Genomic DNA, 26,355 nt, shown 5'->3' with positions numbered 1-26,355 from the left:
ACATCGCCCACTTCCTAATGGAGAGGTAGTGGACACACACAAAAAAGACATTTTTGCACATGGCCACTGTATAGGTTCATTTTTCTTGATTTTACCTATTTGTTACAGGGGTTGGTTTCTTGGTTTTTGCTTTTCTCACCTTTTTATTTCTTTGGATTTTTAATTGGGGTTTAGCAAGTAACACCAAAAAAAAAAAGAAAAAGAAAATTCTAGTATTGACAGAACACCTTGGAAAAAGTATAGAAGGTAGTGTAACTAGGTGATGAAGTCAAAAGAGTGCCAGGACTGCAGTCGGGAGATATTGGGTTCATATTTGGCCTCAGAAAACTTCTTAACTGTGTGACTCTGGACAAGTCACTTAACTTGTGTTGCCTAGCCTTGTTAGTCCATCTCAGAGTTTTTACTGAAACAAAAAGTAAGGGTTTTTTAAAAGCAAAGAAAAGTCACAGAAGAAAACAGAAGGAAGTTCAGCAGGAAGCAAAGTGGTACATTTTTTAAAATTACATATAAAATTTATTATATATTTTTCTTAAATCAAGATAGCAAATGAAAATTTATGGTTATATATTGAATCCTCTTATGATCCGGTATGTGCATGGAAATGTTCTTTTTCACTGGTGTTTCATTTCATTATACAATTTTTAAAAATCTGGGATCCAGTGTAGAATGATTTTTGCTCTTTGGATTCCTGATAATTTTTCATTAATTGAGGGAGCTTATTTAGGCTAGCCAGAGAAACCCTCATGCAAGGGCTACTTTATGTAATGAGAACGTTGACTGCTGTATCTCATTAATCACTACAGGCTTACCTGTCCTTGAAAGTGACCCAGTGAAACCAGACAGAAGCAGACTGCCAGATCTCTGAATTTGTGTTGGGAGAATGAATTCCCTTTGGCATGCCAGTCAATGCCCTGGTAGTTCACTTGAGTTATTATTGGCCCTGGCTGGCACAGAAGCAGAGGGGCATGCCAAAGGTGCAAGATTCTTTCTGACATTTGGAAGCATCAGTCACTTCATGTCTCTTTCCTTCAATGAAATGTCCCCTAAGCCAGCTCATCAGTATCAATGAAACACAGCTTACCATAAGTAAAGCAATAGCTTGTTTATTGGTCCCACTGAAATTCGGGCATATAACACAAATATTACAGAGTGATCATGTTTGGATTAGATGGGGAGAAGTCAGTAGGTAAGGAGTACAATTGATTACAAATACATGAGGGTGAATAATTTGTCTTCAAGCACATTTACTGGTTTTAGTAGCTCTGTAAGGAAAATTCTTCAGTTATCTTATTATGCCATAATGAGTACTGGATTAGAAATCAGAAAGTTTAAATTGAATCTTGGCTCTCTTATTTCCTAGCTGTGTAAGCGTACTTGTTTAAAATAGTATTCATTTTTATTTTATATTTTCCTGATTGTCAATATAATTTTTAAAAATCATTTTCTGACATTTTGAGATCCACGTTTTCTTCCTTCCGCCTCTCCCCCTGCCCAAGATGGCAGTCAAATGATATAGAGTGTACATATGTCATCAGACAATACATATTTCCATGTTCAGCATGTTATGAAAGAAGTCACACATCACTTACTCTATAGAAAAATTCATGGAGGAAATAAAGAGAAGAATGGTATTCTTCAGTCTGCATTCAGTCTTCTATGTCCCTTGGAGTTGTGGGATCCTTCCATTGCTGATAATAGTCATTCACAGTTGATGATCATTCGTTATTGCTCTTACTGGGTACAACATTCTCCAGATTCTCCTAAAAATACTTCTTTGTAAAATGGCACTTGAGAGTTGGGGGGAAGATCGGACCTGTGATTGCATTTGTATAGGGAATGCCCAGGAGGGAAATTTGCTCCACCAGTAAGGTTGGCAATTATTTTCAAAACTTTTGGGTACAAAGAGGCTGCCTGGAGCACCAAACAGTTAAGTGGTTTGCCCAAGGTCACATGTCCTGTTTGTGTTAGAAATGGGACTTGAACTTAGGTCTTCTCTGCTGAAGTTTTCTCTCTACCTTCATTGCTTTTCTTTAGTGATAACAATACTTGTATTATCTGCTTATGAAAGGCAAATGGAGATAGTGATATATGCAAAGCATGTTATTATCCTTCTTATTCATGAATATTAGTATTCTATTAGAAGAAGCACCTGTGGGATACTGGATAGGAGGACAAGCTGTGGAGTCCAAAAGACCTGTATTTATTTCTGCTGCTTGACACGTACTGTCTCTGTGACCCTAAGGAAGTTACTTAACCTTTCAATGATCAGGGCAACTCTGTGAGAACAGAAGTTGCAAAGTTCCTGACCTGCACTGGGAGGGCTTTTCAAATTTAACATTTCCAGTACTGATACTATCAAGACAGAGGCCAAAACAAAAACAAAACAATCCTCTGTAGACAAAATTAATTTCATCCCATTTGAATATAATGTTTATTTAGAGTAAAAAGTTATCTGAAATAATTTTAAAGCTAAAACTGAGATTATGTTTCTAAGACAAAGTGAATTTCAATCCATTTGAATAGAAAATTTATTTAGAGTTAAAAGTTATCTGAAATAATTTTTAAAGTTATTGATTCACCAAAAAACTGAGATTATGTTTCTAAGACAAAGGGAATTTCAATCCATTTGAATAGAAAACTTACTTAGAGTTAAATTATCTGAAATAATTTTTAAAGCTATTGATTCACCTAAAAACTGAGATTATATCTCTAGGAGGAAGTGAATTTCAATCCATTTGAATAGAAAATTTATTTAGAGTTAAAAGTTATCTGAAATAATTTTTAAAGTTATTGATTCACCAAAAAACTGAGATTATGTTTCTAAGACAAAGGGAATTTCAATCCATTTGAATAGAAAACTTACTTAGAGTTAAATTATCTGAAATAATTTTTAAAGCTATTGATTCACCTAAAAACTGAGATTATATCTCTACGAGGAAGTGAATTTCAATCCATTTGAATAGAAAACTTATTTAGAGTTAAAAGTTATCTGAAATAATTTTTAAAGTTATTGATTCACCAAAAAACTGAGATTATGTTTCTAAGACAAAGGGAATTTCAATCCATTTGAATAGAAAACTTACTTAAAGGTAAAAGTTACCTGAAATAATTTTTAAAGCTGAAATTATATTTTCTCCTCTATGTCTCTTGACTTTTAGAGTTCTACACTGCTAAAATAGGTCTAGGTTAAATTTGTAAAAACTGGCTTTCTTTCGAAAGAAAATCTCCCTTGTTTTCCTTTTAAAAAAAAAATTAACAGTGATACTGTAGTAGGTCGCTACTTGTTTGGGAAAATACTTAGAATGATGATATGCAACAAAACGAGTGTCAGTCTTTTAGGTTCTATTTGGTCGGGTGGCGTCAGTAGGTAAGCTGCCCTCCCTCCGGAATCAAGTTGCAAACACAATCCTCCATAGTAATTAGAGCTAAGCACCAATTACAGTACGTCTGATTTGCTCAGACTTCGTGCCTGCCAGTCCACTGTTTCCTAGCACCACCTATCCTAGGAGCACCAGGTCGAAATGATGGAATTATTTATCTCTCAATGTAATAATACCTCCTAAGAGTGTTGGCATACAGAAGTGACTGGACTGTAAACTTTAAAACTAAGGTAAGCATTACTGATTGACCAGTATTTACATCTCAGAGGTTTTATTTTTCCACGAAGTAGATGGCGGGGAGAGAGAATACTGAAAAATAATTTAAAGAGAAGTGACGAGTTTAGAACTAAAATGAATACTGGATTTGTCGATATTCACTCCTTCCCTCGTCCAAACATGTATGCTCTTCTTATCCCAATAAGCTTTTACAGGATAAAATTGCAATATAAACTTCAAGCCAGGTTTTGCCGATTTTCTCTGGAAGATGAAAATGTCGCCACGTTCTAGAATGTCTTTCACGCTTTATATTATCCTAATTTGTTGCTTTTCTCTGTTTGGGAAGCATTTCCCTGGGACAAATCGGTCAGTGGGCTAAAATGGGATAGTGTACTGGGAAGATCCACTCGCCGTGTTCTCGCATCCCTGTCCCTATAATAAATGATTCAGGACGCACGTGCGTCTAGGTATATTGGTCAGGCTTGTAAAAATTCCAAGGTCGGACTGATGGACCGATGGTTAGTATGGAAACTGAGTAGCGGGAGTGATTTATGCTCCTGTCATCTGATTGTGGGCATGGGCAGCATTCTAGCGTCCCAACCTTCTTGCTTGTTTAAGGGAGGACGCAATAGTTTGGATACTTTTCACACGTTTTTGAAAGAGAAATGTCTGGAAACCAGGTGATTTCCGGTGTCAGAAGGGAGTTTTTCCTAGGATGAAGTTAGACTTCTGTTTATATGTATACAAGGTGGAGCTTTAATGCCCTGGCTCTTAGCCCTGCTTTGTCCCTTAGCTCCCATTCCCAAATACCCCCCCCCCCCCCCTTAGCTTTGTTTGCCATTTGTGAACCATAGATATATATTGTTTGTTTGGAAAGGATTTAGAGCCACAAGTGTGAATGGGGATTTTATTTTTAAAACTCTCTGTATAACCCAGATTAAATTGCTTGTCATCTCAGGTAGGGGAGAGGGAAGAAGGGAGGGAGACAATATGGATCTTCTAACTTAGGAAAAAGTACATGGAAAATGAGTTATTAAATTTTTTAAAAAATATATATTTAACTTTCTGAGGATTTTCTGATGACTTCAAAAATAATGAGAAACTTTTTTTTGACTTCTTTATGAATCAAGGTCCAAACATTGTAATTTCAGTGGACTGTTCCAAAAAGGACCAACTGACACTAATATTTGTTGGTTTTACTTTTGACTAACTCTCCAATCTAAGTTAATGTGATTAGCTTGTTATGAGCAGGAATCTGATTCAGCACGCATGTCAAAAGACAGGCAACTTTTTACTGGGAGGCCAAACTTCAATGCTGGCACCATTAACTTGTTTGTTTTTGTTTTGTGGCTTTCAATCTTTCTTTCTCTCGGTCTGTTTTGTTACTATTGGAATGGGGATAACACTGACACATTTGACAGACTTGTAAGTAACAGCAAACAAGTGATGTAAAACATGTGAAAGCAGTTTTGGACTCCTCGGAGGAAAAGATCCCAGGACTTTATAAATTCAAGGAATTGGCACAGTTATAACCTAAAAATGAGTTGCTATAAACATTTACTATTGCTATTGTGCATTCAACTGAAGTTCCTAACCTGTCGCACTATATCACACCAAGTACAAATACCATCATGTTTCCCCATATGAAAGCAACCCTCAGGTGTTGCAGCCGGCGTACTACTAGAGGTAGTTAGAGAGATGTTCTAATTTAATTGTTTGGTTTGTTCACAGGGCCAGTCCTAATAATAATATCCTGATAATAGCATGCTCTTGCTGGCACCCTTTGATTTGTGGTTACAGATATTGGGGGGAGGTAGGCAATTCAGTATAATGGTAAAAATAAAGCCAACCCTCCTACACATATATTTGTATGTCTACACACACACCCTTATTGCATATTTTTATGGCACCAAAATTTGAAAATGAAATAACTTCTTATAACTCCAAATATTAAGAAAACACACAACTTGAGGACTTTGAGTTTCTATCTTTTTAACTTAGATGAAAACATCCTTTTTCAAAGTGAATTTGTTGAGAACTCGGCATACTTTCATATAATTTTTAGTTTTAATTTGTGTATATTTTTAAAAATGAGTTTCAAAAATATTTAGGGAGAAGAACCAAAAGAACAATATGCAATCTGACCTCAGCAATTAAATGCGGCAATAATAGCAACAAATTCATGCTAGAGACAGACTAAAGAAATTTAAAAAGAATGAGTAAAACAAGGATAATGTGGGTAGTTTTCTGGTAAAACCAATTCATTATTTTGGTTGTTTTTTAAACATTCTTTTTATTTAGAATATTTTTCCATGGTGACATGATTCATAATACCCCTTTCCCCCACCCCCTGTTCTTTCTTCCCCCCTTCCAAAGCTTATGAGTAGTTCCACTGGGTTATACATGTAGGATTGTTCAAAACCTATTTCCACAATACATTATTTTGGGGGAGAATAGATCAGCAATCAGTAAATAATAGAGGTTACAGATTGATGTAAAATAGTTTTTAGTATCTTGCTTCTTTCTCTTTTTTTCAACTTCCACGGGTTTTTTCTCTTCTTGTTTTTCTATATTTTTATTCACATATGTGGAGGAGGACACTAACAATATAAAATGCTTTTTGTGGAAGTACCTGCCCATTTCTTTATCCTCTAAAAATAACATAATGAAAAGACAAATATTTAATACCATATATAAGCCCATACTACTACATAGCATTTACATAGGTAGTACTGTGTATTGGTATGTCTATCAAGATCTTTGGCTAGTTCCTAAAAATGGGAAAATTAAAAAGTGACATAAAGTCATTATAGAAATATACAAGTAAATAGAATCCCAGAGTGTTCATAGATAGAGTGCTAGGGGTAGCATCATGAAGTTTCCATCTCAATTCTGTAGTGACTGTGGACAAGTCCTTTAACCTAAAGCCTCAGTTTCTTCTTTTATCAGGAGGGTATTAAACTAGACCCTAGTGACCAGTCCAAGTCTAAATTAATGAACTATAAAGGTGTTCCATATAAAAAGATATAAATATCTGAAATATGTGGTATTCTTTTGAATATTGCCTGTACCTTGAAGCCTGAATGAGTAAAAATTTTCATTTTCACATTTTCTTGAACCTGGTTTGACATTATCATTGTGGTTATTCAATCCTGTCCAACCCTTCATGACCCTATTTGTGTTGTCTTGGCAAAGGTCCTCAAATAGTTTGCCATTTCCTTCTCCAGCTCATTTTACAAGATGGAATGGAGGCAAACAGGGTTCAATAACTTGTACAGGGGCACAAGGGTAGTAAGTTTCTGAGGCCAGATTTGAACCTATACAGGTGAGTCTGCCTATCTTCAGTCCTGGTCCTAGATCCACGGTCCCTTTTTTGGTTTGAATATGGAAGGGCAAAGCGTGGGGGTGGTCTATTTTGCCACATAAAATGCTACTTCCTTTGGACCCAGTGACAACCCCATAATACACATTCCTACCTTCTTTCTTAAGTTTCTGAATGATCCTGGGAGAGAGAGAGGTAGTAGAGTCTTTCTCAGGAAACAAAGGCAATTTATGACTGCTGTTTCCCTGCTTTTGTCAAAAAGGGTTGGGCAGCCTCATCTAACGTGGCTACTATTCCAGCTGAATTCATTCCTGGCCAGAGAGAACCTCACCCTTGTCCCAGATGCCATCTGTGTTGCTTTTGCTAATAAATAACATCATATAGAAGGATCTATCTTGGAGTTCAATCTAAAGACTTAAAAAAAAAGGAATATCCTTTCTAAGGTTAAAATCAGGGATAGTTCTTCTATGAACTTTTCCCGTTCAGGTGTCTCTGACTCCTTGTCATCTTTCCAGGTCACCCACTTCCCTGCTTTCCCTCTGATCAAAGCCAGTGGTGATCCACACACCAGCTTTTACCGAGCAATAGACAGTCCTCAGTCACTGGAAGCTGGTAGCCGCCAACCACTGCTGCCTATCAACAGTTAGGTTTTCTCTCTGGGAAGTTTTGTTGCTGACTTTTTCTACCTTTCCAGGACATTAAGATTTTTCTCTCCAAATCCTCAAATTCCAGCCTTGAAGACCATTGTCTAACAAGAGAAAAGGATTTTCAAAAGCACCAAGAATGGGGGCAGCTGGGTAGCTCAGTGGATTGAGAGCCAGGCCTAGGGACGGGAAGTCCTGGGTTCAAGTTTGATCTCAGATGCTTCCCAGCTGTGTGACCCTGGGCAAGTCCCTTAACCCCCATTGTTTAGCCCTTACCACTCTTCTGCCTTGGAACCAATTCACAGTATTGATTCCAAGTCAGAAGGTAAGGGTTTAAAAAAAATTAAAAAGCACCAAGAATGAGCTTTGCTAAAAGAGAATGCCACATGAGCTATTTTCCCAATTCAATCTAGGTGAAATGCATGAATATTTACAAAAATATAAATTGCCTAAATTAATAAAAGAGGAAATAGAGTACTTAAAAGAGGATGCCACACACATGGAACCACAGAAGTTTATAGGGTGGTGTGCTTTCCTTTGGTGTGAGCAGCCATTTGTTAATAGCTTAGAAAAGTTAGGTTAATTTTTAAACTGAGGAAGTTTCCCCTCTTCTGCAAAGGTGGGATTAAAAAGTAGTTGTAAACATTAACTGTTTATTTAAAGTGAATGTGTTTCTGCATCGTTCCTCTTTCTTATTTTTTAAAGTAAAATAAAATGTCATTGTGTGTTCTTAAATGCAGAACACCTTCTTGCATTCCTATAAGTTAAAATTCAATTTATCAACTGAAGGAAAACAAAATATGTAGCCTAAATACAGGTTTATTTGGGTGGCTTTGTTTGGTGACCTCCCTAGTTACTATGTCCCAGGTTTCTTTCAGGTCAAAATCATTTTTGTGACCTGCAAAGGAAAAGGCTCAGAACCGAGGCAGCAGAGAAGGTCAAATGGTAGGGCTGCTTTCATAGACCATAATGGAAGATCAGTTGCCATTTCTTGTGTAAAAGTGCCTTTTTCAATACTACTTCTAATTTCCATTGATATAAAAACTGCTTCAGGAATTCAATGATAAATTCCTGTTTCCCTTTAAGTAGTTTAAATTCCTTTCAGAGACTTAACCAGTATGGTTAAAAAGAGGTTGTAATAGACTTGGTTCTGTTTTCCTGTTCAGAAATTTTATAAAGTAGCATATTAAAATGGTACATTGTATGGCCCAAATCTTCTGATTCATTTAATTTTAATAGCACTTTTATGTTTGTAAAGAGCTTTACTTAGATTTTCTCATTTCAGACTCACAATAGGTTTGCCAGGTAGGTACCATATTTGACTCATTTTTACAGGGGAGCAAAATGAGCCTCACAAAGGCCATGATTTGCCCATGTTCACCTGGTTAATAACAGAAGCAAGATTGCTTATTTTGTTGTTATTGTATCTTGTTATATGCCCAGGTCCACTTGACTCCAAGGATGAGACCATCTATATACCATACCAGGTTGCTTAACAAAGCAAAGATATTAATTTCTCATTGGAATACCTCCCACTGAAATAATAGACTAAGAACTGATGCTCATCAATTTACAATGAGAAAAGAAAATGTCAAATAAAAATATTTTAAAATCCCGTGATTTTAATTGATTATTATAAACCTTGGATGGCACAGATTTGAATAATATAATTTGATTTTTTTCCTAAGCAGATCAATAGGTTATAACCTTGCCACTAACATTGCCTTGGACAAGCCCTTAACCTTTGGGAGCACCAGGTTCTGTATCTTTAAAATAGTGGACATTAGAAAGGTTGCTTGGGTCCTCTAATCAGGCCTTATAAGGCCCTAAAACCAAGGGTAATACTGCTGAATTGTCCAAAAAGATTTTGAGATCTTCCAAAAATCCAAGCCTCCCCTACAAATGACTAAAACTAAGCACCTTAAGTTTCTAGATAATACTGAAATATTTAGTTAAGTGAGGTATAAGATCACAGAATATTACAGCTAGAAGGGACTTTGAGTCATTTCAGAGTGAGTTTCCATATCTTTAAAAAGATGGTGTTAGAAAGGTTGATCCCCAAAGTCCCTCCCAACTGGGATGTTTTGTGATGTACCCTTCACTTAACTCAATATTTCAGGATTCTTTGAGATTTAAAGAGCTTGGTTTAGACTTTTTTGGGAGGGAGGGGGGTAAGTTTTCAAGAAGATCCCCAAACTGTTTTGTACAATTCAGGAATCCCACCTAAGAGTTTAGGCCTCAGAAGTTCTTATTAGAGAACCCAAGTAGTCCTGAAAATGCCACTTGTTTTTATAGAAAGAGCCCTTGGGCCAGCTAGGTGACTTAGTGGATAGAGAGCAGGTCTAGAGATGAGGCCATGGGTTCAAATTTGATCTTGGACCCTTCCTATTTATATGATACCTCGAGCAAGTCACTTCACCCCAACTGCCTAGCCCTTACTGCTCTTCTGCCTTGTAACCAAAATTTAGTATTGATTTTAAGGCAGAAGGTATGGAGAGAAACAGAGACAGAGAACGAGGGAAACAGGGAGGGGGGTTGGAGAAAGACAGGGGGGGGAGACGAGAGAGAGAGAGAGAGAGAGAGAGAGAGAGAGAGAGAGAAGAAGAAGAAGAAGAAGAAGAAGAAGAAGAAGAAGAAGAAGAAGAAGAAGAAGAAGAAGAAGAAGAAGAAGAAGAAGAAGAAGAAGAAGAAGAAGAAGAAGAAGAAGAAGAAGAAGAAGAAGAAGAAGAAGAAGAAGAAGAAGAAGAAGAAGAAGAAGAAGAAGAAGAATGAATAGAGGGAGGGAGAAAGAAGGAGACAGACAGAAAGAGGTAAAGACAGACAGAGAAATGGAGAGAGGGGAGAGAGAGAGAGAGAGAGAGAGAGAGAGAGAGAGAGAGAGCGAGCTCTCAAATCCTTTGAAAGCATCTTGACCCACAGCACTAGAGGATCATTGGACCAAAAAAAGGGCCATTTTTATTTCTATAACCAGATAAAACCATATTTTTTATCACAAATTTTATTCTTTCTAAGTTCTACATTCATGTACTAGCCTAGGTAATTTTAATACATTCCTATCTGAAGGTCTGTCTTAATCTAACCCACTTAAATTAGTTACCCTCTTGAAGTTATCCTTTCCTCTGATTCTAAAAACAACAAAGGATTTGTAAAATTCTCCCTTCCAATTAAGGATCAAATCAGCGGCATTGAAAATTATTTAAAGAACTTGAGAATTGGTTTGGATCTGTTCCCTCCTCTTTTTCAATGAAATTCGTATTGTAACCCTCTGACTTGTTTGTTTCTAGATGGAAACCTCCGCAAAGGTTATTCTCAGGGGCTCTTAGTTCATCTCAGAGAAGGAAGTTAGTCTTCATTAGTTATGAAACCAGAGATCCTCAGGAGAAGTCTACTGTAGAGTTTAAATACAGCCATGCTCTGGAAATTCTTAGGACTTTCTGAGCTTTACAAAAACCAATATAAAAACAATAATTTGCACTTATAGAAGCACTTGGTAGCTTACAAAGTATTGTGAACAAAAGCCCCCTAGGTAGGTAGTACAAGAATTAATTCCCCACCTTTTTAGACCAAGAAATCAAGACTCCATGCGGCTAATTGCCTTGCTCCAGGGTCTGATCCCAGCCTCAAGTAGTCCTCTAAGTCCCTTCTCTGCTAGAGAACCTTGGACTTGAGCACAGATCTCATGACCCTGAAATTATAGCACCCTGCCTCTCGTTGCCTGAACTGACTAGAGCCCTGGCGGCTGGTCGATCCAGACTGGGGCCGGCGATCCGTGAGCACTAGCAGATCGCATGCTAATATTTCACATGCCTTCACCACTACATCAATTTTCTTTTAAAATCAGATCAAATCAGAGTTAGGTAGGTAGAGGACTTGGTGTACCTTTAGGATTTCCAGCTAGAACTGATCCACCCCCTGATGTCCTGTTTGTGTCAAAAGGATGTAACCTCTGAAATATTGTCGCATCCTAATGGAAGGCTCACCCTTTTCTTCTTTTTATAAACCCTGGGATGGTGCCACTCAACTCAAAGTAGATCATGACTTAAAATTTGCCACAGTGTGGCCTCATGGCTATTTTTTGATGCATTTGACTTCGTTCTTCCTTGTAAACCTCAGTGGTGATGCTCCAGAGTTATTTTTAAAAGGAAGATGCTTTGCCAGCCTGCTGCTGCTGCTGCTGCTACTTTTCCCCAGAGGGCACTTTGAATTGCCATAGGGGAGACTCGGGAACAGGATCGAACATGAAACTCGCACTTGCTAAGCCTTTGTTACCCTCCTTGCCAGAGCACATTGGACGGATCCCATTTCTAGCGGCCCCTGGATTCTCTGCTGCTCTCTGCTCATCTTCCTCTTAAAACCAGTGTCCCAGGGAGCTTCTGTTTCTTCACCAATCCTGATGAGCAGACAGTGTGACAAGAGATGCAGGAGCATTTGCTCCCAGACGGTGAAACGCTTTAGTTTTTGAAAGCTTCTCCCTCCTCCTACCTGGATGTGGCTTGTGCCTAGTTTGAGCCAGTCGCAAAGCACTGAGGTTTCAGTCTGAGGAGGAGTTGGAGCTAGACACGGGACCAAGGGCTGCTCAGAATTCAGAGAAAATAGCATTCCCAGCCACGAGAGTCTCCCAGCCTAAATGGGGGCCTACCTAGTTACTGTGGAAAGAGTGCTGCCAAACCTAAGGCCTCCTGAACAAGTGGCAGACTTTTTATGTCATTTAGTAAATCATATCAGAGAGGGAGAGAGAAAGAGACATAGACAGAGAGAGGGAGAGAAAGAGAGAATATATATATATATATATATGCGCATATATATACTATTGTATTAATTAGGATGTTGTACCCAAGACTACATTTCTCAAAATTCCCTTTTCTCTTCTGTTTACGTGTTGTTACGTTGTTTGTATTTAAGTTTGCTGTAACTCCTCCCGCTCTCTCTTCATTCACAAGAGGGCTGGGTTAGCACCTTTTTTTAGCTAGTCCTTTTTTTACTTGTTATTATGAATAAATCTTATAAATATAATCCTTGAGTAATGGAATATTAATTTTAATCTTTACACTATATATTATAAGACTATATTCTAGACATATAAGAATATTATAGAATAGATAGACTACATATAAGGATATATTTATGCATATTATAAGAATATATATTATTAGAATATATTCTATACATATAAGAATGTATTACATATATTTTATAGATAAGTAATATGATATGCTATGTTGTAAAATATATGTATTTTCTATAATATATTACTGTATATATTTATAAGATTATATATCAATATAATAAATGTAATATATTCATATAAAATAATATATTCTATTAGATTATGACTGTATGCTTTTAATATATTTATATATAGACTATAATATAGAATATTTATAATAAGTTATTTATAATATATACTATATATTTAATATATTTACAATATATGCTATATATTATATAGTCTAATATATGTTATTGGTATATAATATATCATAATATAGTTTAATATAGAATAATAACTCTAAACATGCTATAAGAATATATTCTACATATACTGTAAGTATACTATGTATACTATAAAATATGTATATGCAGTGAGCTTTTAATCATACTTCCTTTCAAAGCAGACAAAAAAGAACACTATTACAATGAAGATTTTCTTTGAAAACTTTTTTGATTTGACTTTATAAGTTAAATGTTTCCTGTTGTCCTATTTTAAATAAAAATGTAGAGTTCCCACATGGTTGCCTTTTGCTTTATACTAAAATTGGATTTTCTATGTTGCTGAAGCAGGCACATGCTGAAGTGGTTCTGACAGCACTGAAGATATCCAGTGGTGAATTAGCACCTTGAAATAAGATCACTGAAGTCCTTAAAAATACATGTTCAGTTTATACTGAAGTTTTAAAGATGGAATAAATGTATTTCAATAATTCCTCTTTCCCTCCAGGGGCCAAGGAAGGGAGAGAAAATGTTGAAATAGTTGTTTCAGTGAGGGAAAGGACACTCCCGCATTGCCTAATAAAATAAATCTATCTTCTCTTAGGAGTTCCAAACATTTATTTCTCAAAGCCCATCTAACCAGATTTTGAAGTTATGTAAAGGCCTAGTCTGAAGGAGAAATTACCCAGAAAATCCTATAAAGAGTAAAACCGAAGTTATCTTGTGGGTTCTTGAGGAATGGTGCCATTCCTCGGTTTTTCTTGGGGGTCGGGGGGGTGTTTTCCCATTTGTAAGAATGCTATCAGAGAAGGTGTTGCACATTAAACATTCCTTTAAAGCATCTAAAAAAACCACAAGCTCATACCTTAGTTATTTCAATGTAGCTAGTTGGGCCCAGTGAATAGACTAATTGATGTGGAGCCAGAAAGACCTGAATTCAAATACTACCTCAAACATTTACTAGCCTGGTGACTCTGGATGCACTTAACCTCCCTCACTCTGGGGTCCCTCCTTAGAATGGGAATGATAATATCGCCTACCTTAAAAGGCTGTCATGATGATGAAAGTAATAGGAACAAGGAACAAACTCCTCATCACATAATATAAACCCTTATTTTTTTTTTATTATTGTTCAGTTGTTTTTCACTCATGTCCCACTCTTTATGACTCTATTTGGGGTTTTCTTGGCAAAAATACTGGCGTAGTTTGCCATTTCCATCTCCAGATCATTTTACAAATGAGGAAACTCAGGCAAACAGGGTTTAGTGATTTAACAGGGTCACACTGCAAAGTCAGTGTCTGAGGCCAGATTTGAAGTGCCTCTGGGTCTGCACTCTATCCACTGTACCACATAGCTAATCTTAATTATTATTATTTTTCATGTTGTAGAAATGTATGGATATGAAATATCCATAATATTGAATAAAAGTGGAATAATATTCTCTAGAAATTATATATATAAGTACTAAACTAGTAAAAATCTTTCCTATTTTCTTAAATTCAATTTATAAGTCCCCTTTAAATACCCTAATTATGTTCCCCCTTTTCACAAAAAAGAGACTGAGTCTAAACAATCCAAAGAAATTGCAGCAATACAGTTTGAGGTTTGCAGTATTCCATTGCACGCTTACCATGTGCATCAGTGAGCAAATGTTTGTGTTTTTGGTGGACAGCCTTGTCAACAGAAGAAAGCCGGCCATAGCTAACTATCCTCCTTGCCACTCGCACCTCCAGCAGTTATGATTGATGGCACCTGACAGGGGTTGTTTTTTCCACAGCCGGCTCATCTGTCAGGCTGAGAGAATCAGGCTCTGGAAAGGGAAGGCTTAGGATGTTAAGAAGCTAGTTGAGGTACCCGAAGCATTGGGGCTGGGGGGGATGAGGAGAAAAGGAAGAGGAAGAAAGAAAAGAGGAGGAGTAAATACATCCATAGTTGATAGGAGACAAAAACTCCAATTTAGATACAAATTGTATCGCTTCTTGTTATTTTGTTGGTGTGGTGGGTTTTGTTTTGTTTTTTAATTTAAGAAGTTCTTAGTTCTGTAACTTGTCCACTATTAATAATGGCCTCTCCTTCTCCCTCTGTTTGTGCTCCTTTCTGCCTTTTATGCTTTCTACATTCTATTTCTAATCACAGCTAAAGAAGGTAAGGGTGTCAAGAGCTATGAGTGGGGATCAGGAGGCCTCACCCCCCAACACTGAGGCAGGATTAGGACTAATGAGAGAATCATTCAAGTAGGGGAAGACCGTTTGCAATCACCAAGTTGTTTTTACCTTCCTCCCAGTGTGACCAATTTTGTTATAAACTGTTTCTATAACACCCTTGGACCAAACGTCTTGTCAGGTCTCTTGCATTACCAGATGTGTATCCCATGTATACTATTTTGTTTGGTTATTATTATAATTAGTTGTTATAATATCATATTATATTTATTATAACATTTTATAAAATGATATCATAGTCAGTTGTTATTCAAAATAGTTATTAAGCAGTACATAGGTATGACCAATCTACATAGAGAGAGATTAGAAAGAGACAGAAAGATAGATTAGATAGACAGACAGAGAAATATAGAGAGACAGAATGATAGATTAGATAGACAGAGATAGAGAGAGAAGAGAGACAGACAGAATGATAGATTAGCTCAACAGAGAGACAGAACAATAGATTAGATAGACAGACAGAGAGATAGAAAGATAGATTAGATAGAGACAGAAAGATAGATTATATGGAAAGATAGATTAGATAGACACAGACAGAGAGACAGAAAGAGATAGAATAGATAGACAGAGATAGACTGATGGACAGATTATATCTATATCTATACGTAGTTGTGACTTAGAACCACTTTTGATACCAAAGCCAATGCATTTCACAGCATATTTTAAGGATCCCTCTCAGAGAAAATGTAGCTAGAGCAAGTAATACTTCAAATTCTAGATTGGGGGGTGGGAATTCTAATTAAACTACTTTTCTAATAGATTTTATTGTAATTCATTCTCCTTTATGAGTCAAATGTTCGCTGTAAGGAAAGGTTTAATAACCCAGATATAAGAAGTACTTCTGAAAAAAATTCCCAAAACTTATGAAAACTCCTCTGCTTTTGTGATTCGTTTCAGTTGTGTCTGACTCTTTGGGGACCCATTTGGGATTTTCTTGAGAAAGATACTGGAGCAGTTTGCCATTTCCTTCTCTAGCCCATGTTATAGATGAGAAAATTAAGACAAACAGGACTAAGTGGCTTGCCTAGGGTATACAGATAGTAAGTGTATGAAGTCAAATTTAAACTCAGGTCTTCTTCACTCCAGGCCCAATTCTTATGTACTGTGCTACCTAGCTGCCCCCTCCACTGATTTGTCATAACTAGCTATTTATATATTTATTCTTTTTCTAGAGATTGCAATGACTTAGTTTGGTGTTACTGTACATCAAAAGAAGACTCTATGGAGAGTTCAAACTTGTAACTTAAATGGAGATCTAAACTTTTGTCAAGTTCAAAGACTTAAGAAATCATTTCAGGTGTCACTAAGTCTTCAGAAGGGTTCCAGTGGGTAACCATCATAATTAATATACATGTGTCTTTGCCACAGTTACCTGTAATAATTCATCTATACAATTATAATGGTGGGGCAAATACATCATTGATCTGTGTCTATTATGGCCTACCAACAAGAAAAAAGTTGAAAAAGAAGATGGTTACCTCTTATGGACTATTTGGAAAGCCGAATGCCATTGCCTGAAACTAGACATGGATGAAAATTTGTGCTGTTGAGTCATGAATTTTTAAATTGTATTTCAAAATCCCAAGCAAAGAGTACATGTGTTTCAAATGAGTTTTGGTTATAGATTTGTTAATACGTTGTTTTCTCTATTAAACTAAGGGCTCCTTAAAAGCAAGGACTATATTTAACCATTATTTGTATCCCCAGCATTCTAGCACCTTGCCTGGCATATAGTAGGTGCTTAATAAATGTTTGTTGACAGATTGACTATTCTGAAAAATAGCCTTTACATAGCAATAGGAAGATTATAAAATTTAAAATACACAGTTGGATCATATAATACAGTTACACAAATTGACATGGCACAAAAATAAATTATTTTCCCCTGAAACAAAACTATATCCTGTAAATAAATGTCAGCTAGGATTTAATTATAACACAAAGCTAATTTAAAACTATTTAATTTTAATATAATGTTGGTTCCATAACAACATTTTAAAGCAAACTATAATTATACTGCTATACAGTAAGATATTGTTTTGATAGTTTATCAAATTATATTCTATTGAATTCCATTTCAGACTCCCTTCCCCTCCCCATCAAGTCCTTGTGTTTTGGTGAAACTAAAAGTTTGCTGTCAAAGACAAATGCATTTTGGTAGAGTTTTTGCCTGTGTGACTGACTGACTTAGAGGTAGATAATTCTGACAGTCAACTGAGGGAGAGGCATTTTCATTAGCAACAGAGAAATAAGAATAAGGCACTTGAGAGCTTTTTTTTTTCTTTTTGAAGTTTTTTGAAGAGTTTTGAAGGCTTCTGTCTTCATCCTGGTTCTTTTTATTGACATAAAAGTTCCCTATATTTTAAAAATCACATTTAAAAAGTGAAAGCAACAAGGTATGGAGATGAGTCAACTAGTGGAGAGTTGGCTTGTAATTATTGAGATGATTTACTAGCAGTTTAAAATAATCTGAGTTTAACATGATCAATTGTCTGTTATTAAAATGCTAATGAAATGGTAAACATCTGCTAAGTTTCTTATGATAATGAACAGTGGCAGTTCCAGAGTTATTTTTTTCTCTTTATCCCAGTATTCCTGGTTAGCACATATTTGCATACAGATTTGATTGGATAAGAAGGTGGAATTATAGTGAGTGACCTATAATGATGAAGGACTGGTTTGTTTATTCTATCCCATCTCACATTCTCTTTGATTTGATTATAGTAGAATACAAAGTGATTCTCTCCAACTTCTCCAGAGAATCTTTATCCTTCAAAGCCATCATAACCACAGTTGTGGAACACAAACATAAACTATTTTACCTTTAGGAGAACTTTTGTAGTTTATCAAATTGATGGGAAGAGATAATCATTCATCAGAAAATGGACTGTCTATAATGAGAATGACTGTGATTTTTAAAGTCTGATAATAAAAATATTAAGAGCCCAAGGCATATTTCTATGTTAGCTGTTTTATCTCTATTTAAAACTAAACTCTTTAAAAGAATACTTTAACATGTGTCCCTGCAAGATATTGTCTTGTCCTAACAGATCCCCAAAACTAACAATAGCTATAACATTACCTGATTAGAAAGGCAGTTTGCAATTGAATTCAGAGCTGTCTTGTAAACACCATACTGAAATCAAGTGTTTACTTTGATATTGACTAGCAAAGATACAATTTTCTTTTCTATTATTTCAGTGATTTACTCTCTGAATTCTGCTGTGAATTCCAAAATAGTTGGTTTATTTCATGGGCCACTTCTAACAATGTTTGCCATTACAGATTTATTCTTCAGAATTTTCCTTACTAATTTTTTAGGGTTAATCTAAATGGATTCAGCCAGCCAATTCAGTACTACTGTCAGTAATGCCATGAAATGATTAAAATCTGGTAGCAGACTTATAAAAAGGTTACTATGAATAAAAAATAAAAATAAAGGTTACTATGAAAGTCAAATATTCTAAGATGGCATGTGTAACTATGGATGACAATTTTAATAGGTGGGATGTTATCCTTTACTGTTAGTTTCTCCTTGAAGTCAGTAAGGGTTTATAACCACATAATTACCATGTACTTCTTTATACAATTTCTTATATCTCTCTTAGCTAGGGCCCACTGATTCTAAAACTTATTCTGGTTATACATTTTGGTCAGCATGGTAGGTAAAAATACAAATATTAATTTTAGTAAAAAATATTTTAAAATTACTCTAAAAATACAAACCTAATGGAGATGGTTATTCATATAAAAAAAAATTTAAGCCTTTCCTTTCCAAATTAGAATCAATACTAGGGCTAGGCAATGGGGGTTAAGTGACTTCTCTAGGGTCACACTGCTAGGAGAAGTGTCTGAGGTCCACTTTGAATCCAGGATCTCCCATCTCTAGACCTGGCTCTCAATCCACTGGGCCACCTAGCAGCCTCCTAATATATATATATATATATATATATATACATATATATATATATATGTATATATATATATGTATGTATGTATATGTGTGTGTACATATATATATAATATACAGTAATGTTAAAAGGAATTAAAGAGTTTATTATAATAATTTAAAATTTCAGGGCAGAGAAAATCTCAGTTGGAGTCGGGTCTTGAGCTATCTATCCTCAAACAACATTCCCCCAAATCTCTCCTCCCTTTTCCAAATCTTACCCTCCCCAACATAGGTTTTTATTTACCCCAATCCTAGGGAAAATCTTCCATTTGTTTTCTTTTGTAAAAACAACTCATTTAAGTCAGAGTTTCCTTGGGAGCAGAGAGTAGCCAAAGGACATGAATATTTCTTTTCCTTTAAAAACCAAACCAAACCAAACCACTACTCTTCCTAAATCTATGGATTGTATAAGATGTCTCTGCTAAGCATTCAGTGCCATTGTAGAGTGGCAAAAAGCATCTGGCTTTAATAGAAGCTCCTCCCCTTCTTTCTGTTGCCTTTTTGGCTTGTCGGAGCTGCTCAGACTTGGAGACGGTTGCATTCGACAGTCCCCGCCAGTGTGATTCATGCACCATATGCCTTTTCAGAGTCTGAGCAAGCATGGCCCTGGCCATGGGGAAGCACTCGGCATCATTTAGACGATGAGAAAGTAAGGTGCCTTTTAATTGTGTTGACTCCTCCTGTACCCTTTTATTACTCCCGTGTAATATATCTCTTCCAGGTTGCGGCACAGCAGTCTCGTTCCTGTGCCCATAGGTTTCTGAGAGAGATGAAGTGTGAGAGTGATTGAATTCCTTTTTTGTTCTCGTTGTTGTTCTTGGCAGGCAGTACATGCCACAGTACTACACTTCCTGCACTTGTGCGTACACCTACCCTGATGATGCAGCCTTCCCTGGATATCAAACCATTTATGTCTTTTCCAGTGGACAGTAGTTCTGCTGTTGGGCTCTTTCCAAATTTTAACACAGTGAGTAAATGCATTTTTATTTTATTTATTTATTTGTCCCTTCCTTGGTCTGTTTCTTTGATTGCAGTTGGGAATACCCAATAGACAGGAGCCTGTTTTTCCAAGGAGTGTAATTTTAGCACCAAGTATTGGACAAACCTATTTCAGCTGTGCTATAGAAGATAATGTCTCACCTGTGAGAGTTGGACCAGTAGACTCATTTTAGCAAATATTTCCACAAATGACTTTCACCTGTTGCTTTACACAGTTTTGATAGACTTTCCAGTAAGATGGGAACCTCTATTATTTCTGGGATATTGTTCACATGCCAGAAGATTGTAATTTAGAGATATCAAGCCACGTTGATTTTTTTTTCTCATTAAACTAGAAAGAAAAAAATGACTATGGGCTTTATCTTCCCAAGAGCCTTTTTATTTTCAAGATATTGGAGATATTTTGTAAATCTTACATATTAGGCATTTTTAAAAAAAATAAGTTATTGTAGGTCAGATGTGATTGTGACTCAATCAGGATTTTCAGAAAGCTTAATTAACCCTTTTAAAAAAATACTAGACTTTTTAATAATCTATTAATGATTCATAATATTTTCTTAAAAATTCTTTCTACAAATTCTGGATATTAATAAAATTCTCTCTCAACACTAGTTCCCTCCCTTCTAATCAGCTGGACTTTCATAAGACTAACTGGTTTGCCACTTCCACATGGGTATCTTCTGTTAACAGTCAAAAAACTTGCAGGAGTAAAAATGGTTAAGTAATTTAGGTGATGATGGGACTGATTTCTGTACAATCAGTAAGTACAGTGTGGTTGGACATGATCGTTTACGTGGATTAGACAGCATCATAAATGTTGCTGTAATCGGGAGAGAATTGCATTATCAACACCACCAGACAGTGAGTGTTTGAAGTACTGCCAAGTGTTTCCTTTTGCAAACTTATCTTCTGCACGAAGTGAAAACAGCAAGAGGATTTTTTCCTCCAGGGTTGTAAATAAATTCTGCTGACAGGCCTTCTGCCATGGCACAGAGTTGTAAGGTAATTAGGGTGTAACAGATCAGCCAACTTTTTAAAATAGTTGTGGCCTTGACTTGGAGATTAAACAGTTGGGATTTTTTTTCTCCTTCTCACTGGGTTTTTCAGAGACAACTCAGACAATAAAAAGGAAAGATGGTAAGCATCCTTTACAATGCAGTGGAACCGATCGGTAAGATAAATTACCCCTGTCCTATTCACCAAACTCCATCAATACAAACCCTCTTGGAACACAGCAATAGACCATTTCAAGAGACTAAGTAAAAAGCATGTCCATTATATCTTTTATTGAACATACATGCTGATCAACAATAATCACATTGAACAGAATTCCTTGGTACCTTCATTGCTTTATTTTATTTTTTTTCTTCTTTTTATTTTTTTTTCTTCTTAATGTGTATTTGGGAAACAGAGAAATGGAGAGGCAGTTGGGGAACTATATTCACTATTTCTGTGGCTATGCACCAGTGCCACTGCACAGTCACTTCTTCATAGCCACTCCTTTGCACCTAAAAATGTGAATAATACCTGTAATTTATGTCAACTTGGAAAGGTATTTTGGAGACAAGAAATAAAATTCCTAGGTTACTCTGCTTGTGGGTGGGACCCTTCAACATATACAACATGCATTTCTGTTTGTTGCTCATGCCATAATTATTTACCTTTATGGTACATTTTCAAAAGCTAGCTAAAAGATATGACCAGAAATGAAATTTCACTGTTTATTGCTTTAGGGAAACCTAACTTTTTTTTTCCTGAAAGTATCATTTTGTTAACGAGAAAAGTGTTTTCTACTGAGCCCTCTGTAGGAAGCAAGAGAATAGACCCCAGTGAAGCCAAGCTCTGGTTCAATACTCACTCTAGTCTCTATTACTCTCTGCTGTGGGAAATACATTTCTTGGAAGAATTTTTCAGTTAGAATATTTTTTTAAAATGACTCGTTCAAAATATGAATGAATGAACTGATATGATGGATCTCATGACATTGTGACTAGTGAGCTGGTCTTAGAGTCAGGAAAATCCAGATTCAAATCCTGCCTCTGATGCCTCCTCTTCACCTGGGCAAGTCACTTAAATTCTCAGTCCCCCACGTGCCAACCTATAATGAATGAAATTCTCCAGGGGCTGTATTTCTTAATTTTAAAATAGTAATTTATTTAAAAGAGCACTCAAGATTTCTAACTGTCTCCAGTCTGAACAGATGCCGAAGAACTGGAGCAAAGACAGAAGACAGGGGGAGAGGGAGAAGGAGGGGGGGGGAGGGGGGTGAGAGAGAGAGAGAGAGAGAGAGAGAGAGAGAGAGAGAGAGAGAGAGAGAGAGAGAGAGAGAGAGAGAGAGAGAGGCATAAGCAAGCACAACTAAGCAGGGTGAGAAAAAAGGCCCCAACTTCCTGGAAATGCCAATATATGTCCCCCCACCCCACCCAATAATATCATCTTTCAGTTCTTCCCTGAAATATCTGACTGGAAAACAGGCACATAGAAAGTGACCTCAAAGACCTCAGAGCCTCCCTCACCACTTCACAGGATGAGTTGGGTCTTGGAAGGACACCAATATACCCTTTCCTTCTCACCAAGTGGCTGGACCACCTTACTTTCCAACATGGCAGCCAGAGCTGACTAATTTCTCATTTCAGATACTTAAGGTTCTCCACTCTGCCTGTATGTAACAAAAGCCAGCCCAGTGAGATGCCCTTAACCCTGTTATCCTTAACAAAGACAGGAAGGAAGAACCCAATCCAGTTTCATAGCCTGGGGGAAAAAGTGGTAGCTCTAAAATCAAAAGGTTTTTCAGGGGGTTTAAAGAGAAAAACTTTGCCAATTTTATATTATTTTTCTACAAATCTCAGACTTGAAGTGGCTGAACCGTTGTCCATATGCTTTCATAGAAGGAATCTCCTCATTAGGAGTTCCTTATATTAATACAATTATAGGCCTAAATCACAAAATGTATTTATAGCCGGCTCTGGCCTACTAGTGATTTTCGCGATATAGTTTAACTTGTAGATTTGGCATGACTTTTGTTAGCTTGCATTTATGGATTTTGCAAGTGTTTTTTTCTGTTTTGGTGTCCCAGTCTAAAACTATTATGTTCAAAATAGATGCTCACTAAGTGTTAGTTAAATTGACTGATATAGTATCTCATTTTTTCCATAAAGTAACTACCCTAATGGGTATGCCCATGATTCTTTTTTAACATATGGCATTTTTCTTTCATTTTCACTCCCTGCTTCAACCTAATTTTATTCTGTAGATTCATTTGCTGTAAAGACTTAGTTCTCATCCAACAGATATGTAATCTATGGCAAAAAAAAAAAAAGCTTAAGCAGAAATTGCCATGTATGGATATGATCAATGTTTTCGGGTCAAATTTTAGAAGCATTCTACCAAAAAAAAATCATTATGCCTAATCATCTTGAAAGGAATAAATAAATATGTAATTATAATGTTGATTAGAATGCCAGACTTGAAGCCAGAATAGTTGGGTTTGAATTTGGCTTCTATTTACCAGTCTTGTGACCTTGGATAAATTACCCATTCTGAGCCTCACTTTGCCCATCTCTAAAATGAGGAGGTTGGACGAACTGATCTTTAAGGCCCCTTCCAACTCTAAATCCTATGATCTTGTGCCTGAAATACCAAAGGACTAAGGAGTAAATATAGCAATGTGTCAAACCCTTTTTATCACTTAATCTTTTATGCTCAGCTGAGCAAGTACTGTAAAACAATTTTCTAGACAAATTTTGAGTCACCTCTTTCTCTTCAACTCCCTTTTTACTCTCTCCCAAATTTCCCTCTTCTCCCACATTTTCCCTTTCCCTTCCTTTCTCTCCCCCTTACTTTTTCCCTTTATCCCTCTCTCACCTAGTCCATAATATAAGGTTTTGCATGTATCAGAGACCAGTACAGATAACATCTTTGAGGGAGTTCTTTCAGAAAGCAACCATCATTTCTGATGGCAAATTCACAAACTGTCCCTCTTTGGAACAAACTTCTGGGTTGAGTACAAACATCTCAATTCCTAGGGCCCCCAAAGGGAAGCCCATTGATATCCTTTTGTAAACAAGGAAGGTATCGTGAATAAGTATGTGTGAGAAAACAAGTGTGAGACATCTTGTTTTCCTACTTCTGAGATAAACACTAAAACTTTCGGATTCAAGAAAATGACATATTTGGGGTCTTTTTTAAAGTTAAAATATTTTATCTATTTCCTTTTCAAAGGATTATTAGAGGAAAAAAAGCTCTTTCTGCAGGAGAAATGCTCTGAAGTACTATATTGGACTCGGTGACCTCTAAAGCTCCTTTCTCCAGCCTTTAATGCTGTGATCCTATCTTGAACCCAGAGTAGTTAGCATTTCATGACAAGGACACATGAGAAACATGGCATGGATAAGCCGAATTCTGTCACCTATCCAAAGTATATTTTATACAATTTTAATATAAATTTTATACAAAATTTTATACACACATTTTTATACATTTTATACAAAATTATTTTATGTAAAAATGTGCCACAGCATTCATTTAGTGGTTAACTTACCTGGCTTACAGATTCTGCAATCAATAAAATGTTTCTGGATATCAGTTGGCAGATCCTAGGTATTCAAGGAGCTGCAGATTTGTGTTGTACTACCCTAGAATTTTAAAGGGAAATCAAAGAGAGAGAAAAAAAATGTTTGGAAGATCGAAGAGAGAATGAGGGAGGAAGCGTCTTGAACTTGGGAGTCAGGGAGACCTGAATTCAAATGTCACCTTAGATACTGTGACTGTATATGAATTACTTAACTTCTCTAGTAGTGACCTCATAGGACTATTTGGAGGAACAAATTAGAAAACGTATATAAAGCAGGGCAGCTACATGGCTCAGTGGACTGACAGTAGTTCATGGGTTCAAATCTGGCTTCAGATAGTGTCTAGCAGAGTGTCCCTGGGCAAGTCACTTAGCCCCATTGTCTAGCCTTTACCACTCTTTTACCTTAGCACTGATACTTGGGCCTGATTCTAAGACAGAAGGTAAGGGTTAAAAAATGCACATAAAGTGCTTTGCCAACTGACAGTGTGGGACACTGAGTGAGTCAGCTAGCATTGGCCAGGCATTGTGCTAAGAGCTGGAGATGCAAAGGGAACAAAAGTCCCCATTCTCATGGAGCTCACAAACTAATGGAGGAGATAAATATGTAAGTCACAGCTTAGGGCAGCTAGGTGCTATGGGGGATCCAGGGCGTGGTTGGGAGTCAGGGAGCCCTCAATTCAAACCTGCCTGCAGACCCTTACTGGTCATGGCCTCTGTGAGCATCAGAGGTTCAATGTAATATAAGGATGATAATTGTATTACTGTAAACTCTAATGTAAACTGTAAAATGAAAATAACAAATAGATATTGACAACAATCCCTGCCTGCAGGGGTGGTTGTAAGGATCAAATAAGATCATATTTGCAGGACATTTAGTATGATGTCTGCCACATAGTAGCACTCTTGAAATGCTAACTATTACTACTACTACTACTACTACTACTACTACTACTACTACTACTACTACTACTACTACTACTACTACTACTACTGCTGCTGCTGCTGCTGCTGCTGCTGCTGCTGCTGCTGCTGCTGCTGCTGCTGCTGCTGCTATTATTTTTATGGGCAAGCAAGATATATATACAGGATAAAGTAGAAATAATCACCAGAGGAAAGGCAGAAAGCTTAAGGATCACTGAGTAAAGCCATTACATCCTTCTATGTATATATATTTCATATGCATGTATATATTCAGATATAATATGTATAATATGAGTATTTCTAATATCCATGTATCTGGACAGTTGATTCTTTGTGTAAAGGATGCCTACGAACTAAATATTTTATGCCTTTTCTATGTCCGTAAGATATCATAGTATTTTAATTTGGTAAAGATTTCTAGTTATTCAGGGCTAAAGGATTATAGCTATTCAGATAGAAAATTTTAAAGGAAATAGCAAAAAAAAAAAAAGCATCTTTGCCTCTCAGTGATCTAGAGTCCCCCAGCAGCCCTCCACAGGATGGAATGGTGTGTGCCTTTCTTGTCTCCCCTGATAATCCAATATTTGCTGTATCTCAAGACGTCAATCACCTCCCATCTCTTCTCTCTCAGCGCTTGTCTCTTACCTTTTCTGTAAGGCTCTGCTGATTGAATGAAAACTGCAGTAACTATCCCA

General features: G+C 36.5%; 1 protein-coding gene across 6 annotated transcripts in view; it reads left to right on the top strand.

Annotated features, from left to right (window-relative positions):
• The window catches only part of ZNF385B (zinc finger protein 385B), a 553,635-nt gene that overhangs the window by 403,432 nt on the left and 123,848 nt on the right, over positions 1 to 26,355 (top strand). For 4 of the 6 annotated variants that reach the window (XM_016433726.2, XM_056794085.1, XM_056794086.1 and 1 more), the window contains one exon: positions 19,992 to 20,134. In XM_016433726.2, coding sequence (XP_016289212.1) covers positions 19,992 to 20,134 — 143 coding nt within the window. Of the gene's footprint in view, positions 1 to 3,211; positions 3,611 to 19,692; positions 19,817 to 19,991; positions 20,135 to 26,355 lie in introns of those variants that run through there. The other 2 variants (XM_056794088.1, XM_056794089.1) reach the window with 2 other exon arrangements.

Source organism: Monodelphis domestica, chromosome 4 (genome assembly GCF_027887165.1).
Source record: "Monodelphis domestica isolate mMonDom1 chromosome 4, mMonDom1.pri, whole genome shotgun sequence".
Taxonomy (NCBI): Eukaryota; Metazoa; Chordata; class Mammalia; order Didelphimorphia; family Didelphidae; genus Monodelphis; species Monodelphis domestica.
The sequence above is the reverse complement of the archived record's forward strand: the minus strand, read 5'-3'. Positions and strand labels throughout refer to the sequence as shown.